The sequence below is a fragment of the Plutella xylostella genome, chromosome 29 (genome assembly GCF_932276165.1).
Source record: "Plutella xylostella chromosome 29, ilPluXylo3.1, whole genome shotgun sequence".
Lineage (NCBI taxonomy): Eukaryota > Metazoa > Arthropoda > Insecta > Lepidoptera > Plutellidae > Plutella > Plutella xylostella.
The window spans coordinates 5162571-5175495 of NC_064009.1; the positions used below are offsets into that span (position 1 = coordinate 5162571).

The 12925-nt window shown below is 39.6% G+C and overlaps 1 protein-coding gene across 1 annotated transcript in view; it reads left to right on the forward strand.

Moving 5' to 3' along the window:
• Window positions 1-10835, forward strand: part of LOC105393488 (BAI1-associated protein 3) — an 86707-nt gene extending 75872 nt beyond the window's left edge. The window contains exons 20-26 of the mRNA XM_048631517.1: window positions 840-930; window positions 5505-5667; window positions 7089-7314; window positions 7776-7941; window positions 8251-8410; window positions 9310-9544; window positions 9791-10835. Coding sequence (XP_048487474.1) covers window positions 840-930; window positions 5505-5667; window positions 7089-7314; window positions 7776-7941; window positions 8251-8410; window positions 9310-9544; window positions 9791-9885 — 1136 coding nt within the window. The 3' untranslated portion in view covers window positions 9886-10835. The remainder of the gene's footprint in view (window positions 1-839; window positions 931-5504; window positions 5668-7088; window positions 7315-7775; window positions 7942-8250; window positions 8411-9309; window positions 9545-9790) is intronic.
• Window positions 10836-12925: the final 2090 nt, after the last annotated feature.

Sequence of the window (12925 nt, forward strand, 5' to 3'; positions counted from 1 at the left end):
GTGCGTCGTTCCGCGGGCTCACTCACTGCAAGTTGCTTACTTGGAGAACTCTCCATTGCTGTTTGACTTACAGAGCTGCAGTCACTGTCTGTTGTCCCAGCGTAATGTCTGTTAACTTACCGTGGAGTCTAGAGGCTACGCTAATGGGATTATATTCGGAAATAATGTGGTCGAAATTGTGGTGAATGGTCTATAAATTGGTTTTATCACTGCAGGGTGTGGCTAAAGTTATAATGTAAGTCGATGGCTACGATATCCTTTTTGCAATGCCTTGTGTAAGTTATTTACAAATTTTATAATCATATTGAACAAAGATTCCAATAACATAAAATTAATTTCATGATTTGACAAATGTGTTTTAATTAATTAGTGAAATGAATTAGATTTTAATACCCATTAGTCCTGATCTAAAACAACAGCCGCTGTAAAACCTAGCTTTGCCGGCGGCTGCAATATCATAAATCAACGTTATTACATTCCACGCGTACCTACACAGGTACATAGCTATTTGATTTCTGAATAAGGAAATCCAATTACGCAAATAGTATTGGTCGATAGTTTGGGCATGTGGGCTCGAGGGCTGACCGCCGGATCACAAAGCAATATCCACGTACAAAGTTGAACATTTGGCTGCTGTGGTAGGGCAGGTGAAATCCAGTGCTGAGGCCTTATTGTCTACAGCACATGCTGAGCTGGTGCCTTTTTGGCGATCCGAACAGTAACATGTTGTGTTATTGTTTGTTTTGTATTGTAGTATGATGTGTATTTTGTTATATCTTTTTCTGTAAGTATATTATGTTATTAGTGTATAAAACACTTATTTTTTTCTTTATGTTTAGGTCAGAACAAGTCCACAGAGGAGATCTGCACCATCGTGAATAACCTGGAGTACGTGCGCCGCTCGCTGGCCGAGTACGATGACGAACACATGTAAGTTTTATACACTCACGAGCAATGAAAAAGTTCCAGTGACATATTATTATGTAGCGTCAACGGATGGTGGAACTTTTCCATTGCATGTGAGTGTACTTATACTTGTATAAGTACTTACTAAGGGTGCCTTGCACCAAACATTTGAACGAAATTTAATCTTGCTCTCTTGCTTTGACAGTATACTGGCTGAGCAGGACAGCAATAGATTTAAAATAATCGTTTAAATATTAATTGCAAATCATCCTAATATTATTACTATTGTGGGCAGTCAGCGATTGTTGTAAATGTGACTAATCCTTTCACCTCGGTCAGAAACCCTGTTTTTATACGCTAAGCGGAAGAAGCTTTTTAGAAGAATATAGGTACTAACCTGTGAAATTTCAGTTGCCACCCCACCTTACAAAAATAATAGACAAAGTCCGGAATGTCGGTTATTTTCATTAAATTCTTCTCATCATACATTTTTCGTAAGCTCTAATCTCATCACTCAATTCATAAACTGATCAATGATATTATTATCAGATTTGCTTAAAATGGATTAAAATATAACAAAGAGGAAAGCTTACCCGCTTAGACTACGGGTATTAATCCTTGAACCGTGATTCTGTTCAAGATTATTATCAATCCGTAGTGATTATTACTCGCTCGACGGTGCGCGGTTCAAGGAGGTCACTCTATATGACCAAAAACATAAGTAAGTACGTAAGTTTCTGAGTGCTGCGACTCTATCTCGTTGTATTAAACGTGCCGATTGCCCGACAGCTCTCGTTCGGTCGTTTTTGGTCATATAGAGTGACCCCCCAGTCGAGTGCACGAATTCTCCGGAGGATCGCGATGTGCGGGACGTGTAGGTACGATGTGTAGGTTGTGTAGGTTGTGTGGGTATCTACATAATCTATGGAGCACGCCCTCTCGCGAGTCTCCGGTTTCTGTTGCATTTTATTTCGAGGTGGTTCGCTGAATTTTGCAATAGATAGAGGAGTTTTATCAGTGCACGAGCTGAAGTCAGTGTCCACAAGACAACTAGTCCTACTGAGTATACACTCACAAGCAATGAAAAGGTTCCAGTGACATATGGAACGTAAATGGCAAGTGGAACTTTTTGATTGCATGTGAGTGTATCTGCTAATCAATGAAAAACCTTCAGGGTCCTGCTGTGTGCCCATATACCTATCTATGCTTAGCTGTAATGTTTAGGTAAACACCGATATTAATCATCGTGTCTTGTTTGTGTCTACCCGAAAGACAGCAATAGGCACGCCCCTAATCAAATTGGGTTCAGTATAACACCGCCACAAATTGGGTGCAGCAATGTTGTCCATGCCACCAGGGAGTACATTATTATGCGTGAGTGAGAATGTCCCATGTTTGGATATTCAGTATGTCAGGTAAATTTACACGCCTTCGGTTCGGTCACTGATAAAGCTCTACCTTGTACACATTTCCCGGGAAACGCTGGGAAGCGTCCCCTGTTTATTACATTCACTAGAACTTTGTTGCGTTTCCACTAACTTACAAGCGGGAATCGCAATGAATGCATACGTAGTTTATGTACCTAGGTATCCATGTAGGATACACAATGTTGTATGTATGTTGTACGTCTATTTGTGGTCACTATTTTCATGCTAGCGTTTGTTGCTCTATCTGTTGCGAGAAGTACTTATACTTAGTGTTCCTTGATCTGTGGCGTGTTACTTAAGTTTTATGGTCTTTCTTTATTATGAGGAGGCTTTTATATTCTGCCCTACTTGTATGTACTATAGTTATAACATGTTAGTAACAACTAGGAGACTTATAGCAATATAAGTTAATGAATCGTTAGTAGGTACCTAATTAAGTATATTAATAGCTAATTTATCTCGCGCACCGCTACCTGCGTCACACCGTAAGGGACCTGTTTGTCAGTCTACCATAATTATAATCAGTTTAATTAAGTAACACTTACTCTACATTAAGCCCACTACTGTACTAAAGTCGTAATACTTTGTAGACGCTAAGTACCTACGTCGGTGTTAATGTTAGTGAAGTCGTACCCTTCCCGAGTTCTAATCCCTGCAATATTTAAGTTACTTAATACTTCATTCTAACTAATAGAGCTGTTTTAACTTGTTAAAAGTGAACTAATTACTTAGTTAATGTAGTACTTACATCTCAAAATCGATAACAACAATGGTTAGGATGCTTCTAACTTTAGAAAACACTGAGTTTAATGGACTTACTAAAATTCCAAATAATTATTCCTCATAAAGAAAAGGTCGGTAGGTATATTATATTAGGTCTATATTATTTTAATCTGTACTTACAAGTTAAAATACCTTTTAAATTCATTCAAACCTGGAAACTATATTCATTCAATAGCTTTTTGTTCGTCGGCGTCGTCGAAGCTATTGTTAGTGGAACATTCAGTCAGTTCAGTCATTAGAAAGTTTATGCGTTTGAATTTAGATTTGAATATAATTTCAAAACATTTAGTAATTTTATTATTACAAAATTTTGTGATAACTACACAAAGTTTCTAACTTAACAAAGCATAGTTTTGAAGGTTTTTGGCATAATAGATAAATACGACTTGTAAGTCTATAAAATTGGCTAGCTTAGTTCGTCAAGTAACACGAACCGAAAAACCGGCATTATGTGAGTCAGATTTTTCCATTGATCGAAGGAATCACTGAACAAAGCAGACTCCGGAATTAGATTTTTTTACAGAAGCATTAATTACATTGGTGGAAATGGCTACCACTATTGTGTACGGCAATCTCAGCCTCACACTCGTGTACGTTCGTTCTTCTTCATATAGAGCGTGGTGAAAGGATTCTTCTTCTTCTTCCTTGCCTTATCCTTATTTAGGGTCGGCTTTGTTGGTCATGTCACGCCATTTTACCCAGGTGGTGGTGGTGAAAGGATTGATCCCATCAAAAACAATGCTTGTCAAAAAAGACCAAGTCTCGTAACTCAGTTGTTCTACGGTAAAAAGTTGTGAGATCCATGTAATACCAAGTCTTATCCACGCACGCATCTCAATCTTAAAAATATTATAATAATAATAATAATAATAATAATAATAATAATAATAATAATAATAATAATAATAAAAACGTTTATTCCGTGCCATCGCACACACACAGAAAAAAAAAAAGAAAACATAATGAAAAACAGTAATAAATGAACACAAAGACCTTATGACTAAACAAAAGAAATAAATGAAAGGATATGTGTGCGTTGTCTGGCACCGAAATGGACGGCGGCTCAGCTAAGGCGGTAGAAGATAATATATTACCTACTACCGCGCTGATTTTCAGCCGCTTCCCTTTATGATGCCACTGACTATAAATAAAAACTAAAAACTAAAACTATGGCAAGTGCACGGCCGGCAGCTGTGAACCAAGGTCACCCGGGGTACTTCACACGCATAAGCGGTTCGTGTTTTCAGAGGCCCCGAGTGCCTCACGCGGCTGTAAAAGGCTTTCAGTGCCTACGCTGCCGCGCTATATTTAATGTTTTATATATAAATATATTGACTCGGCCATCGCATGCGGAAACACGTGTTTTGACAAGCATTGTTTTTGATGGGATCTCATTTCTTTTTGTATTTTGTAGACAGTTCTACTTTTTTTTCTTTTCGGTACCTTCTACGTACTTAGGTGTGTTAACTTAGTTTGGTAGGTTGCCTACCTACATAAATCGCAAACTTATGGTAAGAATCAAGAATCTTTATTTTTGGCTACGTAATGTACGTAATGAATAAACGTTACTTTGATACTTTATACTGCATCAAATTACCCTAATTAAATTTCAACCTTAGTTTCCAATACACAAAGTTCATTGTACATTAAGAAAATTTGACTATTAGTGGTAGCACTGGTAGCCTGATGTATCCGTAGGTAGGTAATCCATCCTTTGCGGATTTAATTTGTATGACGCGAATCTTTTGCTCGACTTGGCAGGGGCACTACCATGCGCCTATATTTACTTGGTGGGGGCACTGCCATGCCCCCAGATATGTGATTATGAAATTATTTAAGCAGTTATGTACCTATCTAGAAAACTGGACCAAAATTGAAAAATTTTACTCGAGTTGGTGGGGGTGTACCGTGCCCCCAAATATTTTAGTTTTTCCTTGGTTCATACACCAAACACTACTTATATTCCAAATTTGAAGCTTCTAGGTCTGCTAGAAGTGCCTTAGAATTTTTATGATCGGTGAGTGAGTGAGTGAGTGAGTGAGTCAGTGACAAAATTAAGAAACTTTGACCCGTTATAATTCTTAAACTACTGGTTCAAATTGAATGAAATTTGAAATATACCGTGTCTTTACAATGCCTGCATGGTTATTGAAAATTCAGTCTTCTAGTTTTATCCACAACGAAGTTACAGGGGGTCGAAAATGGCCTGAATTGCTTCGAGAAAACGATGGTACGGCTGTGCCGCTTTTTTGCTCGACTTGGTGGGGCCACTGCCGTGCCCCCAGATTAACCAGTCAGACTAGCCTCAGCCGCTAACCAGAGACCTCCTTTTCTTGCATTACATCTATGGCAATGCCCGAATATATTTTTATCTACTGCCCCCTACAGCGGCAACGACGAGAGCGCCCGCCAACTGGTGCGCGGCGCCCTGGGCACGCTGGAGGCCCGCGCCGCCCGCGCCGCCGCCCCACTGGCTGCGCGCGCCCGCCCGCCGCTGCGCAAGGCCGTCTTCCACCTCGCCTGGTCGCCTGACAGCCTGCCCACCAATCAGGTATGTTGAGGGTGTGATTAGGCCTACCAAGTGTGAGAGAGACCGTGTCACTCAGTCAATTGCAAGACATTCGGATCGGTCGAGGATACTGTGTCGCCTTTCTACTCGGTTTATTTAATTTACTAACATTATCGAGCCTCTTTCCCCATTGTGTAGAATTGTAGATGTTGTTGAGTGTAGGGTGTTAGGTATTATCCATTGCTTCTCTCCAACGTTGCCGTCAATCGAGAGGCTAAGTGTTCAAATTTTGGAAATATATTTTTTTATTAATTAATTTTAGTACTGCTGCACCACGTAGGTACTCATACGTTGAAGGAAAACATCTTGAAGAAATCTGTACATCTAGTTTTCTAGATGTTCCCTAAGTGGATTTTATACTAAAACCGTAAATTATCACTCATCACAATACCCATTCGGGGATTACAGTATTTACAGTCGTGAGTATATGTAGCATGTTTTTGTTGAAGGGATTATTTCCTAAATCAATTTTAATATTCTTACCACCACTAAATTGCACTATGTTACTTTCTCTATGAAAACATCCCTTCCCTAATACCATAATGTTTACTATGCTTGATTAAAATGATCGCATAACAAACAATTTCATAGCCTATATGCTTAAATAGGATTATGTAATCAAGAAATAATACAGGCCACCCGTTGTCCACGCGACGGGGTCACCACTAAGTATCCCACAATACGTGCGCTTCGAATGGAACCGCAGATAAAATGTATAACTCCCTATGCCTATGTATAATAAGTAGGTAGATACGTAGTAGGGATGCCATCGTTACAAGGGTTGCCATAACAACTCTGGAATATTTATCGTACCGACCTACGCATCTGTTATTCGACACAAACGTGGGCAATTACTCGTTTTCGTAACATATGAGTAAAAGTTTTTGTAGGAAATTTTACAGTATGTAGGCGTGCTGCCTACTTACTGGGAAAAAAACATAATGGAAATTAGTTATATCTCGACTCAGTAATATAACATTAATTACGATATTTGGAAAAGATAGAAATACTCGTATTATAAAAAGTATATAAACAAAAGTAAGTATTCAGAATTGATATTCCAAATTCAAATATCACGGTTTTATGGTTGGGGGCTCGGTGCGTCGGTTTTATGGGAGGCATACCCCTTTGGGTCCAATGATCGTAAGCGGCAAAACAATGTACGTTAACTTTGGTTAGATCCTAATAATTGTAGGCTCACGAGTCAATAAAATTATTTACTTACTATCGTAATTAATCAATGTAAAGTGCAATTGCAAAGTTTTTGTTTTTATATTTATGGATTCATAACAGGAGAGTGTGACATAAAATAGAAGGACATAAAGAAATACATAGTTACATTTTAAAAAGCTAACTACCAAAATCTACACGAATTAAAAAATTACAAATTTCTTCAAAACCAGGCCATAACCCCACTCCTGGAGTACCTAGACCAGCACCTGTCATCTCTCAACACATGGCTGCTCCCGCGCGCGTTCACCCGCGCCCTGAGCGGCTGCTGGGTGGCGGTGCTGAAGGAAGTCTCGACCCAAGCCGACGCCGGGGGGGCAGAGAGGCCTCGGGTGTACCACTCCCGGCTGAGGGAGGCCTTGGACCTGCTGGCTGAGTTCATACATGCTGAGGGGAAAGGTACGAGGGCTTTTGGTTTTTGATGTAAAGGTGAAGGGGGGGTTTCTTCTTCTTGATCTTCATGGATTTTGTTATAGCAAATGTAAATTATTGTGGCTTCGCCGAGGAAAGCTTTAAGTGATATTATGTCCCCATTTTCGTATCTTCCGTGGAGCAGTAATGTGTGTATGTTGCAAAAACCTTAATCGTTCACTGTTCTTACATTTCTCCCATCGGGAGAGGGGAACGGGCGCCAACATCACTCTGTCGTACACCTTCACGATCTAACCACTACCAGATGACAAACGCTCTGTTATATGATTGCTGTGCATTCTACTCTAGATATTTTAAGAGCTAGAGTCCTCTCTAAGGTGAATGCTACATGCAAGATAAACATTGTGATCTATGATATAACTATAAACTGTCGGATCACGATATGTTTTGACGTGTAGCCTGCGCCTAAGCCCTTGAGTCTTCTCCAGGTCTCCCCATGTCCGAAGTCCACTGCGGCGAGTGGCAGCGCGTGGAGCAGCGGCTGCAGTACCACCAGGCGGCCACCGAGGAGTTGCTGGAGCTGTGGCTGGCCTGCCGCCTCGCAGACCAGGCTCGCACGCCACTGCCCAGCCCGTACGGGTCTATACTTGTGAGGTAAGTCAATTGATTGTATAAATGGGCCAGATAAGCGCTCTTGCACACGGTGTTGTTAACTTATTACTGAACCAGAAACTGCCGTTGCTATGGCTAAACTGCTACCACTGCTTTTCCTGTTAGCCTGTCGTCTTATCGTTTTTGGCCTGGATCAAATCTTTTGGCTAGACATATATCTTGTTTCTACTTTTGAAGTGTGTATGTTCTGGACTTCTAATTCGTGTAACTTGCTGTCTTCACCTGGAAGCTGCTGTTTTCAATAACTCGTGAGCCCAAGGGCAAAACTAATATTTTACCACGTCCGTCCAGGGTGTACTTCAACCACGACTCACTCTGCGTGGAGGTCTTGTCGGCTCGTGACGTCATCCCGCTGGACCCCAACGGCCTCAGCGACCCCTTCGTGGTGCTGGAGCTGCTGCCCAAGCGCCTCTTCCCGAAGGCACACGATCAAAGCACCAACGTGCAGAAGGTTAGTTCAATTTGTCCAGGAAATTGCGTTTAAAAAGTAGGTAGCGCCAGTTTATGTTGGGACGGAATGTGTGTAAACAAATTACTTATTACTAAAATGTATGGCTGCGATCGATATTTCTAAGTTTACACACACGTTTTGCATGTAGTCACGCCACCTTATCAGGTCCTCACTTCCACTAAAATTACTTCCAATAATAACCCAACAATCTTTGGAAACGAAAATCAACCTAACAATTTCCGCTAAGCAATTTTCTTTAATTTCATTAATTGGACGGAGAGCGTCCGGAATATTTGATACGTTGAAGAAAACGATACAACGCAGCTGCGACCGGAAGCTATCGGAATTTCTATTGCCGTTTAATGTCCCCGGGGATAACGGAAAGAAAGGAAACTACCAACTTTGGTGCAAATTCATCCACTATGCAACACGTGTCTTCTGACAGCTGAGCCCGATACTCCCGTCGTCGAAGTAAAAACAAAGCTGGAAGTTTTCCGCGCAAACATCATCACATTTGAATATTGCCGATTGCTCGACCCTCGCGGTTACAGACGAAAATATTTTATACAAACGGTTTTCACATTCTGTTACTCGGCGAATAGTGAATTCGGGAAATATCAATAGACTCTTTATTTGTTTACTTTTATGGAAATGAACAGTACGTTGGGAATATATTTTCTATTTCGAATATTCGCCTGAATATGTGAACATACAATCACACACATAAGTATATTTGAAAGCTAGAAATATTTTTTAATTAAGCACGTACAAGTTCAGGTTGTTTTGCCCTTCGTTTCATACTTCATAATCATAACCGAAAATGCTATTTCAGTACTACGTGTCGCACAATTACCGACAGCCGAAAAACTTATCGCCCCCATTACTTTCCCCTAATCCAGAAAACTCTGAACCCGATCTGGGACGAATGCTTCGAGTTCGGCGTCTCGCTCGAGTCGTGCCGCTCGGGCCACGCGGCTCTCTCCCTCTCCGTGTGGGACCGCGACGTCCTGACCGCTGATGACTTCGCGGGCGAGGCCTTCGTATCGCTGGCCCGCATTCCTGGCGTCAACAGCCACGCGCCGCCCGACCCGCTGCGCCCGCTCGAGCTGCCGCTGATGCAGCTGCATGACCGCAGTAAGTGGCTTTGGTATAAGTTGGTATTCTTCTCAGCTTTTATAACATCCAGGCAGGGCTACACTGGTTCGTTATCGAAGTATAATATAGTGATTCGGGATAAATTACACGAGGAAACATTTTCGTGCAAGATGTGTTATAAGATTAGAAATTCGTTACATTAGGGCGGAGATGCAGAATTCTGAACAATATCGCTTTTCTAGTGATGAAAGGATTAGAATTTGAAGTAGTACTCTCGTCCCGCAGACCACCCGATCCTGCAGATCCTGGAGTCGCGCACCACGGACAAGCTCGCCATGGACTTCGTCAAGAAGCAGAAACTGCGCTTCGCTGAACAGTAAGCAGTATTGTGTCTATGTTACCTTTCTTGAAAATGTCTCTTTTATATATCTTTCAAATTATACAACTTGATTATTTCAACTTACGCACAACGTCCATTAAAAATTATTGACAATATAATATTTTACAAAAAAAACTGAATAGGTATGAATATTTTGAATCAGACGATATTTTGTTTTTACTATTATATATTTTATTAATTAAAGATTTACAAATTATTATTATATTCTGCATCAGTATTATGAAATACTATGAAGACTGTGAAATTCGTTATAATGATTTATACGAGTATAGCCACTTGCAGCGTAACCATGGGTCTATCTCCATGGAGTTAGACCTTCTGCTAGGGCTAAGAGTATTGTATAGTGTGCACCCTCGGAGCTTGTCCTAGTGTTAGTCTTTCTACTAGTGTTCCCTGACCAAGTACTTTAAGACACTTTGTGGCCCACTTTTGCTATTTAGCCGTACACAAAAACTGCTTTATGAAAACATAAAAAACAAACACAAAATGAATCTTTTAACTTCTATGTGTGTACCGAATGTGTCGGAGATTATTGTACTATCTATGTACTTATATTGTCATTCAAAGTAATTTAATATGAATATTTAAAATTATGCAACTCAACAAGGTTACCTTAACGAGATTTTACATCTGTAAGTAATACGTATAATGATATAATCCAAGGATTTCATTAAACAATCCTCAAATACTTCTCAAACTATCCCAATGAAATGTAATCAAGATGTCAGTCTATTGCTTGCGCCCTGGTTGTTGCTATACGCCCGCACGCCCTGTATCCACATCCTTATATGGAGGTTATATACTTACTAGGCACTACATATTTAATATGATATTTATAATTATAACTCACCAAACTTATTTATTGTCATCATATTATATTTTGAAAAAGCCCCTTTGGTGAAGGAGCTTTTTTCCCTACCACAAAATTATGCGATCACTTCAATGTAATTAATAATTATGGTATCAATATTTATAGTTTCACCGAAACGTTGAAGTAATCCTTACTTAACCTTACCTTACTATAGTAAAATTTGCAGTATTTAACCTCCATAAACTTTTATACTCACTTTTCGATTTAGCGTGTTGTAAATTAAACGAGCTTTTATATCATTCACTAGAACATCTTGAATAACTATTTACCTAATAAGAGTCCGGTTGCAAAATTAACCTTCAACGTTATAAATCTCAGTGTTACTCGTAGCTGTATAAAAGTCGTATACTTAGATCGTGTCTGAATATTTTCCCGTAGACTTTTTATATTGTATGACCTACTTATTTCTGGAAAACAAAAGGAAACGTTTACCACGATTGTTCAATGTTGATCCCACAGGAACGGTAGTCTGTACTACGGTTTTATACATATATACCTATTGGTGAGTGTGTGTGTAAAATGGATGTTAGTTTTCAATAGTCAATACAACCGTAAAAAAATATGTTAAGAAATTAATTTTGTTCAGTAGCACTATTTGTGATTTGGTGTATTGCTCTCGTTCAAGTGTGAATACATTCATAGGTACTTATTGAATAACGTTTTACGTAATTTCCTTCAAATACTCATGGATATAACGAATTTTCCGCATTAAACTCCTGCCAGCCACGAGCCAAATACGAGTATGTACTTAGGTAATATGGATAATCCCAGTTACTAGAATTTAGTAAAACAAAAACTAGCAATGCTATACCTACTTACTGTACGATGTCAGTGTTAAGTACTTTTCATGTTTTCAATACCTATGTATATGTCATTTTTACTTAATTACTTATGTACCTACGTATAAGTGGTTAAATAGTAGCGTTGAGAAGTACATAAAAGATTGACTTACCCTCGGTTTCGCAACTGAGTATTTGAGGTTGAGTCGTTCTCAAAGCCTACTTAAGTTCATACTTATTAAATTTCTGTTTCTGAATTGAGATTTCTTATGATTGAGTTTGGTTTGAGCAACAGAGCTTGAGAAATCTCAAATTTGACAGTTGGCATGCTTAACTTCATGCTTAGCGACAAAAATGCGTTTCACAACGCGTTTGACAGCGCTCAAACCGTACTTGCTCAAAGTTGAGTCTGTCAAATCTAAGTAACCAATTTCGGCTACTTAAACCTTAATCAAATATTTTTACTCGTGATTATTGTGAAATATCAAGTATTATACAAGAGTTTTGTTTGATGTACAATGTCCAGTGACGATACTTCGTTAATCTAATCTTATAACACCATTCATAAATGCAGCCATACCGTCACAAGAAGCATTTAATAGAGCCCAGAACCCAACAAGAATCACCATTGAGTGATGCTTTGTGGTGCTAAAGAGTAGATTCCCATATCTACATTATGGAATGCAACTCAAATTGCAGAAGGTTTACAAGGTCATTATGAGATGTTGCACAACATGGCTCTAGAACTAGACGATTATACTTGTGGTTCTGGACAATGAAATAGAAGAGGAACCATATGCTGTGCAACTTTTGCCTCAAGAACTGCAAAGTTTTTAAAACAAGAAGAATATGCTGTAATAACCATGTAAGAAAAGCACTGGTGGAGACATATTAAAAATATTTATGAATGTAATTACTTATATTAGATTTCATGGCTATAAATAAAAATATTTGTTTAAACTTTAATATTCTTTAATTAATAATATTTTTTATCAGGAAACAACAAAAATCACAGTAATCACTTAGAAATCAAAATAATGCTCCGGGTTTGATATGTTGTTGTTGTTGTTGTTCTAAGGTACCCTGGTGGTACAGAGGGTTCACGAGAGTGCGCCACGCCGTCCGGTCCTCAACAACCGCTCTGGCCTCCGTCCAGCTCAGGCCTTGCGCTCGCAGCTCGCCGTCGACTGTACGTCGCCATGTGTGCACGAGGCGACCGCGTCTGCGGTGGTGCGTCCCTTCTGATAATGTGGCCGATTAATCTCCAATTCGCCATGCGACTTCTTACTCGATATGTAGTTGGTTCATCGATCCCTTAGTCACAATCGAACAGCAGAAGCGACTTGACCACGGAGTTGAAGAGGGGTTTT